At 43.0% G+C, this 20,387-nt stretch overlaps 1 protein-coding gene across 3 annotated transcripts in view; it reads left to right on the forward strand.

Annotated features, from left to right (window-relative positions):
* Positions 1 to 20,387, forward strand: part of MBOAT1 (membrane bound glycerophospholipid O-acyltransferase 1) — a 473,424-nt gene that overhangs the window by 25,867 nt on the left and 427,170 nt on the right. Inside the window, exon 1 of one of the 3 annotated variants that reach the window (XM_078687934.1) lies at positions 17,208 to 17,702. The exons of 1 other annotated variant lie outside the window; for it this stretch is intronic. In XM_078687934.1, the coding sequence (XP_078544060.1) occupies positions 17,613 to 17,702 (90 nt within the window). In that variant the 5' untranslated portion in view covers positions 17,208 to 17,612. Of the gene's footprint in view, positions 1 to 17,207; positions 17,703 to 20,387 lie in introns of those variants that run through there. One more of the 3 variants, XM_078687937.1, reaches the window with a different exon arrangement.

Consider the following 20,387-nt stretch of genomic DNA (forward strand, 5'->3'; position numbering starts at 1 on the left):
AATACCAGGCTGAAATACACTCAGTTTAACTTTGTACTCATGACTTTCATGACACCACACAAAATCCAGGTGGTATATGGAGGCGAGCCCCACCCCTGTCCTTGGTGTGGTCATCTAGACGCTAACTTTTCTCACATGATATGGCATTGCCCTACCATACAACCTTATTGGGCGGAAGTAGTTGCGGTCCTGGAGACAACACTTCGCCGTTCCCCTCCATGCTCTCTGAAGCATGTGTTCTGGGCCTGTTCCCAAGACCATCTTTTTTGTATTTTAATTTTTTTATTTTTGTCCTCATATATTCCACCAGATGTTATATGCTCTAGATGGGTCTCTCTGATGCCTTCTATACTGACATTCATGATACCGCCCCGGGGTCAATATACAGCTACCAGAGATCTCCCAGAGGTGGGTTGTTTCCTTATCCAACTCCCCTACCTCTTGATGGAATACCTCAGACTAGGGGAGGACAGGACCGACACAAACCTCTGGCATAGTCATTGGACCGTTTACTTTTTTGACCAGGCCTCTAGTTTCGACCATACGTTCTCTGAGCTTTCAGCTCGACCACCCATGTCCATCTTACAAACTTCCATGATGTTTTTTAAACAGTCTACGAATCTGGGAGGAGCCACTGACTTCCACTCTTTACATATCCCCCTCCTAGCTATAACTACCACGTAAAATATGAATTGTGAGGAAAAATTGTTAATATTATACCCACATGGTAGACCAAAGAATACTAGCCTAGGAGAACAGGAAATAGTTGTTGATAAAACCTCGCCCAGAAAGCCGACAATCGCCCTCCAATACTCCTGGATCTCAGGGCACTCTAGGAATATGTGCATGTCATTTGCTGCTAGGAGTTTACAGCGGGGGCAACAATAGTTCTCCTGTGTTATCTTGTACAATTTAGCCGGAGTCCAATACACCCGATAGGCCGTAAACAGATAATTCCTCCTTAAATTGGCCGGTTTTATTAATCTCTGGGACAAGGAGAAAGAGTCTGTCCATATCTTACTGATTTCTTCGGGATATTCGGCTATGGTGTTACCCCAGAGGCTTACCAACTCGTAATCTAGCATTCCTTTTGCCTCTGTGAGCAGTTTGTACCAAAATGATACTTCTCGATTCCTGCCTCCCCTCCTGCAAATTGAGTCAAGGATTCAGTATCTTTTTCCCGCTGTAATGCCTGGCTTGACCACCATGCGGATAGTTGATAAAATTTAAATCTTGTCAATGACCCATTTGTAAGTGACATCAGAGAGTTCCAATCCATAAGACCTGAATCCACCCATGAATCACCCAATTTCTGGACTCCACCTGTTCTCTGAGGCAGGGATAACTGGTCCTGAAGACACACTGGTGTGCCAGGAGAATCCCAGATTGGAGTATAGGTGTGGTAGTATGGAATTCCCAAGGCCTTCCGGATAAACCCCCAATTCCTAAGTGCGGTCTGCAGAATCTTAAGATGGACTTTCTTAAAGAATTTCTGGTCGCCAAACTTAAATAAGAAAAACTCTTGGCCGTATAGTAAATCATGTATTAAAGCCTGAAATAAACGTCCCTTTGAGGATGAGTCTAATACGTTAGCAAGTAGCCTGAAGTTTTTTAAATGGAAGGCGTGGCAGTACAATAATAGGTCTGGTAAGGCCAGACCCCCAATCTTTAAACCCCTCCTTAGTTTTTTCCAGGCTATCCTGGGAGATTTACAAGCCCAAATAAAAGAACCAATCTTGCCCTGAAGGTTGGCAATTTCTTTCAACAGAATAGATAAAGGGATGGAATTATATAGAAAAGTCAACTTAGGAAGTATGGACATTTTAATAAGGTTAACTCGTCCATATATATTTAATGGCAGACTGCCCCATCTTGTTAGTGTTTTAATGATGTCTTTCACTACAGTCTGCCAACTAATTTTCGGGATATTCTTTAGTTCTTGAGTTAAATATATTCCCAAATATCTCATTTTTTGTTTTACACCCCGAATAGGAATGTTGTTGTTCCACCCCATTATCTCTGTCTTCTCCCTATTGATCTGGTAGCCAGACAACTTTCCGAATTCCTCAGCTAAAAAAATAACCTAGGTATAGCTTCTATGTGATTGGAAGTGTATAAAAGAAGGTCATCTGCGTATATGGCAGTTTTTAGCTCCATATTTGCTATTCTAAAGGGTTGAATTACATTGTCCTCTCTAATACCACAAACAAAAGGTTCCATATAAATGTCAAACAAAAGGGGGGACAGGGGGCAACCCTGCCGTGTTCCTCGGGATATGTTAAACCAATCAGATAGAGCCCCGTTGACCAAAACCTTTGCTCGTGGGTTTTGATACAATGATTTAATACCCTCTATAAAAGCTGGAGGGAACCCAAACGCAACCATAGTGGCCCATAGATATTTCCAATTAACCTGATCGAAAGCCTTGGCCGCGTCTATCGCGACCAAGGCTAACGGAAGGCCTTTATCCTCAGCGTAGTCTATGGCTCCAATCACCTGAATGGTTAATTCGTTCAATTGCCTTCCCGGAATAAAACCCCTTTGATCTGAATGAATTATGGATTTTATTATTTTGGCAAGTCTAGTGGCAAAAATCCCGGAATATAACTTCATGTCTGAGTTCAGAAGGGAAATTGGCCTGTAAGATTCGATTTTCTTAAGGTCTTTGTTGGGTTTTGCAATGAGAGTTATTGTAGCTTCAGCCCATGTGGGGGGATACTATAACCATGGATCAATAAACAGTTAAAAAGTGTAGTGAGGACGGGCACCAGTTGTTCTGTGTAATCTAAGTAAACCTCGATCGGTAGCCCGTCTGACCAAGACCATCTACCTGAAAAGTGGGTACATGATTTTTAGATTTGGTATTCGTGCTGGCTAAAAGATGAATAGCGATGACCTGGAAACTGACTGGGGGCCCTCGGGTCCAAACTTGGAGGGAGGATGTTGGCCAATGGGCAGGGGCCGAGGGAACGGCATTGGCCACAGGGAAGAGGTCAAGGGGGTATGGGCTCATCCTATAGCAGACCTTTGGGCAGAAGTATTAGTGGTGTGGGAACAACCAGAGATTGGCGAAGAGGTAGACCTTGGGGAAAGTACTGATCCACTAGAGGATGAAGTGGACGGGAAGCTGGAAGACTAGGAAATGGGAGTGTCCTTGGGAAGTTTCGTGATCCACCTATAATGCCTTAAGAGTAATGTACGGTGCGGATAAGACGCTGATTGAAGATTGAATTGCCAGGCCTTCTTAATAAAGGGTAGACTTTGAGGCATATGGGAAGCCTGGCATGCCACTAGGAGGGAACCTCCCAACCTTGGTCCCCCACACTCACACTCTTGCTAATTGGTGCCCCATACCCACTGTAGTTCCGGGAAGGTGATTCGAAGCTAACTGTTTTAATTCACTGTGCAAGGCCTATCTGTTTATCTGCATTTTTGTTTGTTGAAAGTATTGTTCTTTCTGGGATTCCTTGTTACATATCTGGCATGTCAATTTCCCTTGAATGTGCATTCATTATACTGATGCAATGTTCACATAACCCCCTTCGTAAAAGCAAGGGGCTATTTCTAATGCCATATATCGATGCAAAATGCAAGTAATATATGGACATGTCTAGAAAGGGCGATGGTTATTGGAAATCAGAGTGTATACAACTTTTCCTTGTAAGATACGCTATGATGTCATGTTAATAAGATTAAAACGCCAATAAAAAAACAGGGTAGAACTGTTGGCAATTGTACTTTTGGTGTGCGGGCCTATAAACTTATTTTGCATTGTATTTGTGTTCTACACGTCAGTGTTAAAAGCTGCGGCAGCACCGCACATTCTGAGTTTCATGTCTTCTCGTATATCTTTATTAAAAATGTTTGCAGCAGATATTATTTAAACTGATTATTCGGAGTTATCCCTGCAAAATGTATTTGTTAAGAGTCACAAATTAGCGATAATCCAGTGACACCATAAACATCTGTACTATCTTTTTTAAGTTTTACAATCTTTTGTAAACCATTCCATGTGGGTTCCTCTACTGTTATCTAGGCAAGACTAATTCAGGGTAACCTTCATCCCCTTACACTACGGTCCCTTCCTGTTTTCGCAGGCCCAGGACCTTACCCTGTTCAAGTCTGAGCCAGTGGTTGCTGGTGGAGTCCACCAGCACTCATTTTTTGGGACAGGAACTCTTATTTTTAATCATCAGACTAACACAGTACAAAGGAGCGTAAGGCAGAAAGGGAAGAAAAAGCAGTAAGAGAATGACTGAAAAGCAGTGACAAAGAGAGAAAGCTAAGAAAAATATATAACCTGCAAGAGAAAAAAGAGACCAAACAGCATTTGGAGTCGCAACCCCAACATTTGTCACCACTGGATATGGGCTTCTGAGGACAACTTTAGGCACTGACGCTTATTATTTTACAAACTAAGCGCTGATCTAACCTACACATTGTGGTTCACAATATCGCCCTTGATCAAAATGTCTACCATAGTTTATCGTCACTTTTAGGAAACTGCAGTACCAAAGTATCCTATGCGTGACCACTGTCGCTTTATTCTGTCTTAATATGTTGTGTTCTAAATTTTTAAAAATTGGCTTCTACCCATCTATTTGTCTCTAACATCCATTTTGCCGCATTCAGCGCATTAGTAGAGTGCTTGTTCATTGTGATCTGTCACCTAGCAAGCAGTAGCAAGGTCAATACATTTAGATTCCATTCCACCTTCATATGTGTCCGTCTGCATGGGATCCGAGGCGGCAAAAGCGATTATCCTACCTGTGTGTGTGGTTAGAGCGTCTGTCATATTTTTCCAGCAACTTGATATTCTTGCGCATTTCCATCCCAGTTGGGGACAGTCTGGTATATAATATTAAGCAACTTGGGTTAGATATGTCTGATGCAAATAATTAAATTGGATATATTTGAGCTAGGCATTTATAGACACATGAACTGCAAGCCCCTTGCGTTATCCCAGATACTGTTTGTCAGATTCATGCCCAAATCAGATTCTTATTGGTTCTCAACATCTTCAAGTTGGGGCTATTTATTTGGTATATCACTGTATATAGCTGGGTAACAGACTTACGATCCATACCAATTGCTAGCAGTAATGGCTGTACTGCATCAGAGGGAGGCTCTGTGTATTCAAATTGCATTGCGTCAGCAACACAACTATATGTTGTCGATTGCCCAGTTGGTGTTTCACAGGTCTATCTTAGATCCTGAAATGCAATAAGTGTCCCTGCTTCAAATCAATCTTCCACCTTGGTGACCCCATCTCTTAAACACTTTTTCTGAGCTGCTTCTAGTCAATTTCAGTGAAACGCCATTAAGGTGGACCAGTTGCATGAGTTGTTTCCACATCAAACCCATTTTGCAGATGTGGTCCAGCAACTTTGTGCCAAGTCCACAAGACCTAGGAGCCACAGACCCTTGGGCATCTTCCCTGTTCGCTCTTGCAACCAAAATCGGTGTAATCTGTGTACTCTGACTGTCTTCTGGAATTCAGAAGTAAGCCAGGAGTACTACACCTATAAGTCATTGTAAAATCTTTGTGAATCAGGCCTGTGTGTATCCCATTCGGTTCACTTTTGGAAGCTGCACTATAAAAGCAAGCCCTTGGGCCAGCTTCATTAGATATCAACTCAACCAAACAAGGCAAACCCAAGAATACCTAGGCACCAAGGGTAGTTAAGGCCATAAGGCGCAGGGGTCTCTAAGCCCTAAATAAGAGTTAGTGATACTCCGGGTAGAGCAATAATACCCAGTGATTATTCAATCAATTATTTATAGAATAGTATACAAATTAAGATTTGTTTATAGGAGAATGTACCCCTATGGGGTGCACCAGAACAGGTATTGCAGAAACACCCAGGCAAAAAAGGTTTTGTGACAACAAAAATTACATAAAATCAAAAGTCCCACTTCTGTTAAAGACAACACTATTGCACCCAAGAAACGATTTTGCCTAATCACGGGGCTCAGAGTGATTCAGTCAATGACGTTTCGATCCACTAAACAGATGGGATCATCATCAGGACAATACAATGTTTGCCCGGATACATAGATCAATATGAAGACAAGTACATTCAAATTAGAACCCAAATCATTTGGCTGCAACAAGATCTATTCCAGCCAATTATCAAAACATCTAGCCAACTAGAATATCAGTGGCACTAGCGCTAATTATACAGGTGGCGACCAATGCACCTATTTAAGAATCCAGGACAATGCCCAATGCTCAAACTTCTCAATCAAGGGCTCTCTGGCTCTATTGCAGGCAAATTCGAAACCAATGCCAGCAAATCTGAAACCAATTCCAGCTGGGGAAACAAAGGTTGCCGGCAGGGCGGGACATGTCCGAAATTACAACTTGGTCCCGAGCATGGCAGGAACTCAATTGTTCTACTTCTATAGAAAGACAAGTGGGCTAAATGTACAAACAATTGCGGCTGTAATGAGCATATTTAAGCATGCAGGAGTAGTCTTACCGTGGTACAGCGTGGTGGCCCTGCCCAGCTGCAAAAGACATCCTGCCTCATTTACAAGGCCCCTTGCGCTATCAGAGCGTCACATTATTTGATGCTCCGGTGGCACAGTGTGCTGGCCCATATGTACAAGGCCATGCAAAGCCACTCTACATGGCTTTTCATGACCTTGTGAATATGGTACCCTTTTGCGCATTACTTTGTCTATAAAAGGGGCGTTCCATGAGTATTGCTGTGGGTGATCCCACGCAACACCCATGGAATCTGACACCTTCCCAGATTTACAAGATTTCATAAACCTGGGAATGCGTCAGATTCCTATTGGAGGCGCAACAAGGAGAAATACCTTTATTCTTCTTGTTTTTCCTTTTTCTATGTGTGCTACATTTTGCAGCACACATAGAAAGAGGACAAAACCTCTTGTGTCCCTTCCTGAACAAAAACAACCATCCTTGCAACGCAGGCACCCCTGCACCATCGCGTAAGGGAGCCTGCGTTGGCGCATATCAGCCAATTGAGTGCCAGCATAGGGATAGAGGATAGGAATAATTGATGGACAGAATGCAGAACAATGTCATACATTCACCCCAGTACAGAGATCTGGGCGTAAATCCATCGCTTTTTTGCTCCCTGTGACATTCCAGTTTGAACCCAGCCATATGCAAATCAGTCTTGATCCTACCCCCAATGGGAACAGTCCAGCCCGAACTGCCAGACCAGGTCCTCCCTGAACTGGAAACAAGCATCCTAGGACTGGTTTTGGGGTTTCACTCCTCATCACCCAGGATAGCTTGACTCCAGTGGCATGGAGAGCATTGGACCCACATCTGGGCATACCCGTCCCACTCGGGGTAACAAATGCAAAAAGAACAATTGATGGACCGAATGCAGAACAATGTCATACATTCACCCCAGTACCGCGATCTGGGCCTAAATTCATAGTTTTGTTGCTGCCCATGCCATTCCAGTTTGAACCCAGCCATATGCAAATCAGTCTTAACCCTGCGCTCAATTGGAACAGTCCAGCCCGAACTGCCAGGCTAGGTTGTCCCTGGACTGGAAACAAGCATCCTAGGACCGGTTTCAGGGTTTCACCCCTCATCAGCCAGGTTAGCTTGACTCAAGTGGCATGGAGAGCAAGGGACCGACGTCTGGGTATACCCGTCCCACTTGGGGTGACAAATGCAAAAAGAACAAATGATGGACAGAATGCAGAACAATGTCATACATTCACCCTAGTACAAAGATCTGGGCCTACAGCCATAGTTTTTTTGCTCCCCATGCCATTCCAGTTAGAACCCAGCCATATGCAAATTAGTCTTGACCCTGCGCCCAATGGGAACAGTCCAGCCTGACGTGCCAGGCCAGGTCCTCCCTGCACTGGAAACAAGCATCCTAGGGCCGGTTTCTGGGTTTAGCCCCTCATCAGCCTGTATAGTTTGACTCCAATGGCATGGACAGCACGGGACCCAAGTCTGGGCATACCCGTCCCACTTGGGGTGACAAATGCAAAAAGAGCAATTGATGGACAGAATGCAGAACAATGTCATACATTGACCCTAGTACTGAGATCTGGGCCTAAATCCACAGTTTTTTTGCTCCACATGCCATTCCAGTTTGAACCCCACCATATGCAAATCAGTCTTGACCCTGTGCCCATTGGGAACAGTCCAACCTGAGCTGCCAGGGCAGGTCCTCCCTGGACCTGAAACAAGCACCTTGGACCGGTTTCGGGGTACAGGGTCCAGACTGAATTGCATATGGCTGGGTCTAAACTGGAGTGGCAGGGTGAGCAAAAGAACAATGGGGCATATTTACAATAAGTGGCGCATCTCTGCATTTCAGCAGGGACGCGCCACTTATTGTGCGCCATGCCTACGGCAACATGGTTGCGCTGCATTTACAATGCGGCGCACCATGGGGCAAAAACGGCACAGATGCGTCACGCATCTGTGCCGTAAAAGTGTCGCATTGCTGGAGTTGCGTCGCAAGCACGACGCAGCTCCAGCAATGCTCGGGGTCCCTATTATTCCAATGCTGCGTCAATACTTACGCCTGCTTCAAGCAGGCGCAGGGTTTTGACGCAGCATGGGTACCTAAATGACTGAGTGAAATCTTGTAGATTTCACTGAGCCACTTTCAGGAGGCGTTCCTGCGCCGGAACGCCCCCCCTGCGCAGGAACGCCTCCTTCTGGCGTAGAGCTTTACAAAGTGACGCATCTCCCAGATGCGTCACGTTGTAAATACCCCGCACCTTGGCGCATCTTTTGCACCACCGCTGCATCACAAAAGGGACGCAACCAGGCCCGGACTGGCCGTTGCGGGCACCGGGCAATCTCCCGGTGCGCCGCAAGGGTGGAGGCCGGTTTGGGCCCAGGGGGCCGTTTTTTTTACAGGGCCGTTTTTGCAGCATAGCTGCAAAAGCGGCCATGTAACAAAATCGGCCGTAAACCGGCCCGACAAAGAGCTCGGTCGCATCCCCAGGGGGCCGGCCAAGCACTTTGCCAGGGCCTGTTTTGGTTCTCAGTCCGGCCCTGGACGCAACGGCAGCGCAAAAGCGGCGCAAGGGGCTTGTAAATATGCGTTACAGTGTCCCCAAGTTAGAGAATGACAGTCAAAAGGGGTTCCTGCAAAATTGAGTATCCACTCAGCAAATTCATTTACTGGACACAACCACTAGACCTCACACTAGGTATTTCAAATGAGTGAGTTTACACAACATCAAACTATTATATCAACAATGGACATATTAGCATATAAAGATGATACTGATTTCATATGTGACAAGAAGCAATCAACATCAGAATCTTGTATTATAAAAAATAAACATAAGTTTATTACACATTTTCATATATTTAAAAACAGATGTCTTGTACAAAGCAATACTACAAATACATAATAATTATACACAAAAAATATTTTTTTTAAATGTTCATGAGAACACAGGTCGACGCGGCGTTTCGGTTTAAAACACCTCCATCAGGACAGTTTCTAAAAAGAAACACAGTATTACTACAATATAATGAGAAAATGTGTACATTTATCAAAACAATAATGCAGCTGTCACCTAGTTAGTCACACCATTTCGTTTCAACGAACTATAACAGTATTCTAGCTTCGAAGGTTACGAGGGTTGTCATTTTATTAAACAATATTGTTGTTGTGTAAAACAGTCCTTTTGTGCTAATGGTTGTACCATTGAATTTGCTTAAGCAATGTAACAAAATAATGATATCTATGGGAGTCTCCGGTATAAGAGATCCAATTCATTTGTTGATGGGCGGGTATCTAAATAAACCGGCCACTGGTATGAGGGTATCTTACCTTCAATTGATTGTTGTAATAGGTGTCTCAGTTATTCAATAACTGACTTTTGTAGTGACAAAACGTAGATGTGTCCTGGTTTGGGTCCACATGTACAGATATTGACGTCCCATATAGTCGGGATGCGATAGAGGGAACCTTTATCTATAGGGGTACAGATGAAGGCCAGTATTAAATTTGAGCTCCACTTTTGTTTATACAAGAATTAAGAATTAAGAATAAGAGCAGTGGGTGACATAAGTACCTCGGATGTAAGTTTCGTTCAATTTTCACTGTATCGGAGGGGCCACCAGAGGATGTGTGCACTATTAGATACATATGCACTGCAAGTGAAGGGAACAAATTGTTTTATTATTTTTTCTCTATTATTTTTTCGTCATCACTTAGCTTTTTGATGGCTACCTAGCATTCTCCCTATGTCGAATTCGACTTACCAATGACATTTCCTGTGTGATCGCTGCAGCCGCTTGATAAATATGCTTCATTGGCTACTTTTTGATAGTCGCGATTTCTATTGTATCTGTAAATTAATGAGACATATCTAAGTTTGTTGATTTTGTTTATACAGAGATAGTCGTTTGGCATACACTATTTACTACCTATTCTGTACAATAATTATCTTTGGATTTCAAAAAGGGATTCACAGAGAGATATTAAGGGTAGACGCTCTAGATTACGCTTCTTACTCTTAGTCTGTATCCCAGCATCACGAAGGATTTAAATCTCCAGGTATTTCTCTATCGGACGTTGACCTGACCCCAGATGTTGACTTAACATTAGTTTATCGTTCGAGCATTTTACGTTTTGGCCTGGAATTTACTAGTTAACGTAGGTCCCATGCTTAACTTGGACCGACCCGTGAAAATATATCGGCTCCGCATTTCTATTCTAGTGCTACTCCCATTGCTCGTGCAGTACGATGCCGTTTGTATCGCTTTAGTGCTAACATAGTACGCATCGATTTGGGACTTGTTCAACAATTATCGGGTCTTTTAATTAGCCATTGTGGGGTAATATCCTAATCTTTGTAAAGTGGTTTCCTGAGTTTAACTACCCCGCACTTAGGTTTTTCTTACCTGGATAAAAGAAGCTGGCCTCCCTGCTCCTCCGTCTACAGCGTTTGGGGTTCTGATAGTTCCAGTGAAAGACGCTGGCCTTGTGGTTATTAGACCTTAAGTAGCAACTAGCTCTCTATTGGTGGATACAAGAGACTATTCTAGTGGCTCTGATCTAGTCACGTGATCGCGACTTGGAACTTTTTTCAAAAGTGGAAACTTTAATGTTCCCTCTTCGATCTTAACAAAGTTCTTACACTCTTCATAATTCATTATTAGGACCAGATGATTTTACAGTATGGTTTCTTTATTGAGTTCGCTCCTCCACATCTCTGAGGTCCCGGTCCATATGAAAAAAACATCATCGATGTATCGGGACCATTCAGAGATGTTTTCGGTGAAAGGGGCAAGGTCATTATAGATGTGCTGGTCCTCGAATCTAGACACATAAAGACATGTCAGACTAGGAGCACAGGTGGCTCCCATGCTGGTGCCCTTGGTCTGTTTGTAAAAGTCTTTATTGAATATGAAGATGTTGTTTTTGAGCACTACTGAAACACAATCTATGATAAAGGTTTCGTGTGCATTGTGATCTCTATCGTTCCTACTAAGCATTGATTTGATCATTTCGATAGTGGCGTCTTGAGGGATATTTGTATAAAGCGCCTCGATATCGAGTGTTACGAGAACTTGAGTTTCGGGATCAAAATCAATTCCTTCCAGCTTCTGTATTATTGATGTCGTATCTTTTATATATGCCTTTTGAGAAGTTACGAGAGGTTGTAAAAATACATCCACGTATTTGCTTAATGGTTCGGTGAGAGAACCGATACTCGAGACAATAGGTCTCATTGGTGGGTCTATAATACTCTTGTGGACTTTAGGCAATCCGTACAGAGCTGGAATAGTAGGATTGGTGTTGTTTAAGAAGAGATATTCTTCATCACAAATTACATCGTCATCCTTAGCTTGTAACAAGAGGGTTTGTATTGATGTCTTAAGATTAGTCCATCACTGAAGTTCGATGATTTATAGTGTTGTTTATTAGCTAGTAAGGAAAGCATTCTATTGTCATAATCAGAAGTGTCCATGACAACGATACCCCCGCCTTTGTCTGCCGGCTTAATCGTTAGGTTGGTGTTGTTTTGTAAGGTCTGAAGGGCAGCTTTTTCTTCTCTAGTTAGATTATGTTTTGGCCATTGTTTTTGTTTCAAAAGGTCATCTACACTTTTATCAACACTGCGTTCGAAGGCTTCGATGTCCTTTGATACCATGTTGATATTTGGAGTCCAGGTTGATTTGTTTTTCAATCCTGACTTGTTGGCACTAACATGCCTATCTTTGCCTTCAAAAAAGCTCGCCAGGCGGATCTTCCTGAAGAAGCTCTGTAGGTCTCTTTCTAGGGAGTATCTATCAACTGGTGTGGAAACCGCATAGCCCAGTCCCTTCTCTAAAAGGGATGTTTCGCTGTTTATTAGTTTATGTTGAGACAGGTTGATAATTGGTGCTTTTTTAGATTTTGCTAGTCCCAATTTTTCTGGCTCCTCGTATGAGGACGTCGAAGGAATTGGGGAGTTTGATTGTAGTTGCCCCGACCCCTTCCTTTCCCTCGTGGCTGGTTGAAGTTTTGTTGGCGAGGTTCTAAAAAAGAGAACCCTTCTTTATTGGGACCTGAGTGGGCTTCTTTTGAGGTTCTACCCTCTTCAGGGCCGTCAGTCTCAGATTCTGAACTAGTATATGATGTATCAAAAAAGCGAACCCTCTTCCTGCCATTATTTGGTGGTTGATAGCGAGGTTGGTTCTGCCAATTTCTGCGAGGATGGTGTGTGTCCCTAGGTCTGTCATAATAATCTTGTTGGAGATAGGGGTAGACATATTCTAGTTTGTAATTTTGGATGTCTTTACGTAATTTGTTCGTTTTCTTATTAGCTAGATAATCACTGTAACTGGACACATCTCTTTGGATTTCCTCTAGTTTTTGTTTGGCATCTGTAAGTGCCGTGTCATCCATAAATTTAGCTTCCATTTCTTCAATGTCTTTACGCTCTACTACTAAAATATCGAATGCCGTCTCTATTATTAGAAGCATCCAATCGCGACTGCAACGGTTCGCAATGAGTGTCCAGTTCTCAATAAATTTCCTGTTATCTATGAATACCCCTGGTTCATTCGCTACTTGCATCCCTTTTGGTATGATGCCCTGTTTGCAATAATGGACCAAGAATTCAGCATGTAGTTCAGCTCGTACTACCTTTTTCTTAAGGTTCCATAGTACACGCCATTGTTCTTCGTCTGTCTTATCTATGCGTGTGCATGATACATTTTTTGAAGAAGTGCCATTAATAATTCTATTGAACTGATCTTACGAATAGGATAATGTTTTAATACCTTCCATGTTAATTAGGGATAGGTTAATATGATTAATCAAGGAAAATGTGCACCAACTAGTGCCCCCTCAGCTAACAAGCTGGGTAAATGTCTAAAGAAAGTATAGGGGGCCCCCTCAGGTACGATTTGGGACCGGGGGAAATGACAAGAAAACGTGTTACAGTGTCCCCAAGTTAGAGAATGACAGTCAAAAGGGGTTCCCGCAAAATTGAGTACCCACTCAGCAAATTCATTTACTGGACACAACCACTAGACCTCACACTAGGTATTTCGGTAAGTAAACGTATACAAATAAATATATCAAGTGCTAGAACGTACTCTAAAGCACAATATAAATGCACAGAGATGCTATTCCTGATCGCAATCTATCGCTGTTTTTGGTACTTGAAAGCACGAATGTAAATAGATCAGGCCTTTTCACATATGCTCGACAGGAGCGAACTCAATAAAGAAACCATACTGTAAAATCATCTGGTCCTAATAATGAATTATGGAGAGTGTAAGAACTTTGTTAAGATCGAAGAGGGAACATTAAAGTTTCCACTTTTGAAAAAAGTTCCAAGTCGCGATCACGTGACTAGATCAGAGCCACTAGAATAGTCTCTTGTATCCACCAATAGAGAGCTAGTTGCTACTTAAGGTCTAATAACCACAAGGCCAGCGTCTTTCACTGGAACTATCAGAACCCCAAACGCTGTAGACGGAGGAGCAGGGAGGCCAGCTTCTTTTATCCAGGTAAGAAAAACCTAAGTGCGGGGTAGTTAAACTCAGGAAACCACTTTACAAAGATTAGGATATTACCCCACAATGGCTAATTAAAAGACCCAATAATTGTTGAACAAGTCCCAAATCGATGCGTACTATGTTAGCACTAAAGCGATACAAACGGCATCGTACTGCACGAGCAATGGGAGTAGCGCTAGAATAGAAATGCGGAGCCGATATATTTTCACGGGTCGGTCCAAGTTAAGCATGGGACCTACGTTAACTAGTAAATTCCAGGCCAAAACGTAAAATGCTCGAACGATAAACTAATGTTAAGTCAACATCTGGGGTCAGGTCAACGTCCGATAGAGAAATACCTGGAGATTTAAATCCTTCGTGATGCTGGGATACAGACTAAGAGTAAGAAGCGTAATCTAGAGCGTCTACCCTTAATATCTCTCTGTGAATCCCTTTTTGAAATCCAAAGATAATTATTGTACAGAATAGGTAGTAAATAGTGTATGCCAAACGACTATCTCTGTATAAACAAAATCAACAAACTTAGATATGTCTCATTAATTTACAGATACAATAGAAATCGCGACTATCAAAAAGTAGCCAATGAAGCATATTTATCAAGCGGCTGCAGCGATCACACAGGAAATGTCATTGGTAAGTCGAATTCGACATAGGGAGAATGCTAGGTAGCCATCAAAAAGCTAAGTGATGACGAAAAAATAATAGAGAAAAAATAATAAAACAATTTGTTCCCTTCACTTGCAGTGCATATGTATCTAATAGTGCACACATCCTCTGGTGGCCCCTCCGATACAGTGAAAATTGAACGAAACTTACATCCGAGGTACTTATGTCACCCACTGCTCTTATTCTTAATTCTTAAATCTTGTATAAACAAAAGTGGAGCTCAAATTTAATACTGGCCTTCATCTGTACCCCTATAGATAAAGGTTCCCTCTATCGCATCCCGATAATATGGGACGTCAATATCTGTACATGTGGACCCAAACCAGGACACATCTACGTTTTGTCACTACAAAAGTCGGTTATTGAATAACTGAGACACCTATTACAACAATCAATTGAAGGTAAGATACCCTCATACCAGTGGCCGGTTTATTTAGATACCCGCCCATCAACAAATGAATTGGATCTCTTATTCCGGAGACTCCCATAGATATCATTATTTTGTTACATTGCTTAAGCAAATTCAATGGTACAACCATTAGCACAAAAGGACTGTTTTACACAACAACAATATTGTTTAATAAAATGACAACCCTCGTAACCTTCGAAGCTAGAATACTGTTATAGTTCGTTGAAACGAAATGGTGTGACTAACTAGGTGACAGCTGCATTATTGTTTTGATAAATGTACACATTTTCTCATTATATTGTAGTAATACTGTGTTTCTTTTTAGAAACTGTCCTGATGAAGGTTTTTTAAACCGAAACGCCGCGTCGACCTGTGTTCTCATGAACATTTAAAAAAAATATTTTTTGTGTATAATTATTATGTATTTGTAGTATTGCTTTGTACAAGACATCTGTTTTTAAATATATGAAAATGTGTAATAAACTTATGTTTATTTTTTATAATACAAGATTCCGATGTTGATTGCTTCTTGTCACATATGAAATCAGTATCATCTTTATATGCTAATATGTCCATTGTTGATATAATAGTTTGATGTTGTGTAAACTCACTCATTTGAAATACCTAGTGTGAGGTCTAGTGGTTGTGTCCAGTAAATGAATTTGCTGAGTGGGTACTCAATTTTGCAGGAACCCCTTTTGACTGTCATTCTCTAACTTGGGGACACTGTAACACGTTTTCTTGTCATTTCCCCCGGTCCCAAATCGTACCTGAGGGGGCCCCCTATACTTTCTTTAGGCTTGTAAATATGCCCCAATGGATTTATCCCACATCTCTTGACTTGGGGTGAATGTTTGATTTACTCTGCATTCCATCAATCAATCAATCAATCATAGCATTTGTAAAGATCACTACATATGTGTGAGGGTCTCAAGGCGCTAGGGGAGGGGGAAATCCATCATCTGTGCGTCTTTTGGTATCTCCTAGATATGGCACATTCCTGTCCTATTTCTTTTGACCTAGGGCAATGCAAAAGATTCCTTGCAGTGCTGCCCTGCGCCAAAACCTCTAAATGAGTCCCATCATATGAGACATCATGCCTATATATAGGAATGAAATTATGGTTGTGTTGCTCACCCTAACAACTTAACTTCAGTGCCTTTTAGATTATATATCATAGTCATAGCGTCCTTTCAAATAAAGTGTTTGATGATTTTAACATGTTTCCTCGCCTGAATAAAGAACCATAATGTTCCTTCAAGAAAGCTTTTTTCAGTGAATCTCATGAAATATCTACGGCCAAAATAAGAACCCACTGAGCATGACTTTGGCCTTGAGCAGTGAGGTCTGGGCACAGGGTCTGATTATGGGCAATACTCAGCCCTCATATATCCAGCACATGACATTCACCAATACGCAGCAGGCTTTGGCACAATGGGAGGCCTGTTTCCCTACTTTGGGTCTATTCCCTGTGCCATGAACCCATGGTACACGATTTTCTGCAGTGTATGTTTGAACTAATTTCCTAAACCTATTTGTCAGATATTTGTTACTTATTTGTTTTTCAATCAATCAATCAGGGTTCTTATAGAGTGCAACAAGTCACCCATGATGGTCTCAAGGCGCTATGGGGGGTGTGGGGGAGTCTCTGCAGTTCAGTCGAAGAGCCAAGTCTTGAGGTCCTTCCTGAATTAAGGCAGTGACGCTGATTGCCTGAGATGCAGAGGTAGGGAGTTCCAGGTCTTCGCAATGAAGATTTACTACATTTTTAAAAGAGTGATATATTTGATAGATATTTAAATGAGTGATATGTTCACAAGGTGAATGTATGCATTGGGTGCGACCTGCACCCTTTATTTCCTGTGCACCTCCATAATGGTTAATTTTGTTCTTGTCAACTAGCATGAATTCCCCAAAACACTCTCAGAGTATTACTCTAATTTTAGTAAAAAAAGAAAAATCCATTCTCTGGTTGGGCCTTCTAAAATCTGTAGCTCATATATTAGAAATACTTACATTCTAAACCTTCCACGAAAGTATAATAGGGCTGGCTTCAAGCTTTGAGTGACAGAAAAAATTAAGTTTTCTTGAGTTTCGATTTAAATGAGAGACGTTTCCTCCGAATGCGCGCGAGTCACCCCTCAGTACACTCTGCAGCACCTGTGCACTTAGGGAAGGCCCCCAGCTTCCTGAGCACTGACACAGGCGGCGCGTGTCCCCGTCCCAGAGCCGCGCGCGCGGTGCAGCCCGCCCTGCAGGTTCTGCGACGGGCGGGAGGAGGGGCGCCCGCCGCGTGTGGGTGGCTCAGGGCTGCAGCGCACAGTGTCAGCCCCGCGGGCACCTCTCGGCGCTCCCCGGCTGCAGGCAGAGAGCGTCTGTTAACAGGGCGAGAGTTGCTGGGCGTGCTCCGGCGCACCGAGGCGGGCGGCAAGGCGGGCGGGCGCCCGTCACTTCAGGGGATGCTGTGGGCGCAGCCGGGTACCTCTGTGCTTCCCGGTGGAGGAGACGCTCGGACGGTAGGGAACCAGCGCGCGGACACAGGAGAACATGGGAGATGAGGAGGGACTTCCGGACCGGACCACCGGGTCCACCCTACTTCGGCCACTGAGCGAGCGCCTCGGCCTGCCCCTCGACCAGGTAATGTCGCCCTAGCCATGGCAACCCCAGAGGGCATGCTAGACACAAGTAGTGACCGCTCCATAGTGCTTGGGGTGGGAAAGGGTTATTTCAGAGAGTTCCAACAGGCGGCGTGTGGGGATATATGATTTAGTGGGCGCCCTAAAGAAACTCGTCGTGGTATGCTGCCCATCCGTCAGATGAGGGCACACCGGGTCAACTACCACCCCAGAGCTCAACATAGTGCTAAATATAGTGCAAAAAGATTTCTATCGCGACAGTGCAACAAGTTGCCAACCATTCCATATACTGCACTGCACTACATTCACTAAAGTACATGTAAGCCGGTTTCTGCACTTTTCTCTAGATACATTGAAGCAACTTGTGCCTACAGTGTTGCAACGAAATTAGCAAGGGTTATAGGTTACTGGTATTTAAAAAAAACCGATTAGAAAAACAATGACTATCGACATTTTTTACTGACTTCTACATTTTAGTACATTAGAATAAAGAGTACCAGTTTACTTTGTACTACTCTGCACTGCTTTACATCATCTGTCAACAACATTATGCTATTGTTCACTACAGTATCGTACACGTGAATAAAAAGACTTTCAGACAGGATTAATTTTACTGATATTTCTAGGACTACGCTGCAGATATGTTTTCCTTTTCATACTCTTAATTCAAACCATCTATTCTTGACAATGGATGAAATTTAACCAGATAAAGCAAGCCCCGCTCTATGAGAAATAATTCATGCACGCTAGGGTGTGACCCTTAAATTTGGCTCTTGCATTTTTCTCCTACTGTGAGTGACGATATCATGAGACTATGAGTCAGATTAGGGGTTCATGCATGCATGGGGGTGGAGCTCACTTTACACTTTGCAGTTAAAGAATGAGCACAGACCCCGATGGGACAGGCTCAAATATTTCTTTAGACCCGCTCATTTCAAAGGAACTATCAAGTTCGACAAGCATGCCCATGTTAGAGGAGCATCGTCAATGCAATATCTGTCATTCCTGCAGCAGGTGCACGTGACACTTGGGCCTAACATTACGAGGGACTGTCTGCACCCCAATTATAGCTGTCTTTCAGCCCTCAATGGGGTAGAGGGGCCTTTTCCTTACTTTAATTAGTGGCATTGGCACCTGTGCAGATCTGCCAACATAATACTAATTTCCATAGTGTGATGTTATGCGGAAGGTGGGGATGTGGCCTTTGAGAGGTAGGGCTAGGGAGGGTGGAGCCTGCCTCACCCTCCCGGGCACCGATTACGCGGCCACCTCCACCATGCTGCATAGCAAACCAAAGTGTGGAGCCGCAGTGCAAATCCTGGAGAGGTGTTGAAAACTTAAATGGACACCTGCAGTGGGCAGCATTCACACATGAAATGGCAATCCATAGGTCTCAGCTCGCCAAGCGATAATTCAGTGGCTGAACATGTGAAGAGGGCTGGAACAGTGTGTCACATGGCAGCCCCCTGTGAGTTGGAAGGCCGGACAGCTGCGTTTGCTGTGCCGCTGAGCCTCAATGCAACTGTGACAGGCCAATAAATGTGGAGAACATGCTTTCAGTGCATAGTAAGACGTGGTTAAAGTGGATGAGAACTATTGGGAACAACGTTATCAATCTTTTCTAATTTGGACTAGCAGTTCCCATACCCCGCCCCCTAATTCGCAGACCCTACCTCCAGTACACTTAATGGTTCCCATACTTTTTAAAATGATCTCTACCTCTGATGATAAGGCATATCCAAGGGATCAAAGTGCTTGCTCCATACAGCCAGTTCAGAGGAATCCACCATTTGACACCTACAGCAAGAATGATTCTGTAATGTGCAGGCAGTTTGCCTCTTCAAATGTATATCTAAACATTCATAACTATTGGGGGCATTATGAGGTTTGACAGCTGCAGTGACAGGAAGCAAATGTGGTTATGTTCTCTTCCCTGAAGCATTCAAGGAAGTACTGTAGAAAATTTGCAAACACAGGAAGTTTTGCAGGGTTACATTCTGTAAGGCTCGAGACTGCCCTCAAGAAGGTCTGTGACTATTGTGCTTTTTTTATCACTGAATCAGTATTTCTTGAAATGTAAACATTTTATTGACCAGTTTTGATAAACTTTACAATAGTCTTCTATCCCAATTCAATAACGTTTTGAAATTACATTATTTAGTCATGTAGTTACAAAAAATGCAAATCCAGTTTAACCTTGAATAGCTAACATTTCATCCACATTCTAATTGTAGGCTACATTTTTTTAATGCAAGGAAGGCCCCAATTATTTACCAGGTAATTACATTACTCCGTGTCCTGCCTCCTTTCTTTAATTCATTAGTCATGAGGCAGTCATGCCTCTCGAGAAACATACCAGTCATTTTCATGTGCTGTAAAAAGCCCCCCCCCCCCTCGCCACTCCCTCTTTGGTTGCTAGCCTTAACTAAAATAACTCAGTTTTTCTGGTCTTTATAGGAAGGGCGTGAGAGAAGTATGAATTAAAGCAAGGGAGTCAGACTTGGAGTAATGCTCTTACCTGTAAGCATTTGGGGCATTACCCGTATATCCCTCCCTCGCTTGAATTCATTGCTCATAAGAGCTAGCAGACTAAAACAGCCAGACAACTGTGGTGGAATGCTCAAGCCCAATATGTGTCTTTATTGAAACAAGGCATACTAAATGAGAAAATGAAGTATTCTGTTAC

Source organism: Lissotriton helveticus, chromosome 4_1 (genome assembly GCF_964261635.1).
Source record: "Lissotriton helveticus chromosome 4_1, aLisHel1.1, whole genome shotgun sequence".
Lineage (NCBI taxonomy): Eukaryota > Metazoa > Chordata > Amphibia > Caudata > Salamandridae > Lissotriton > Lissotriton helveticus.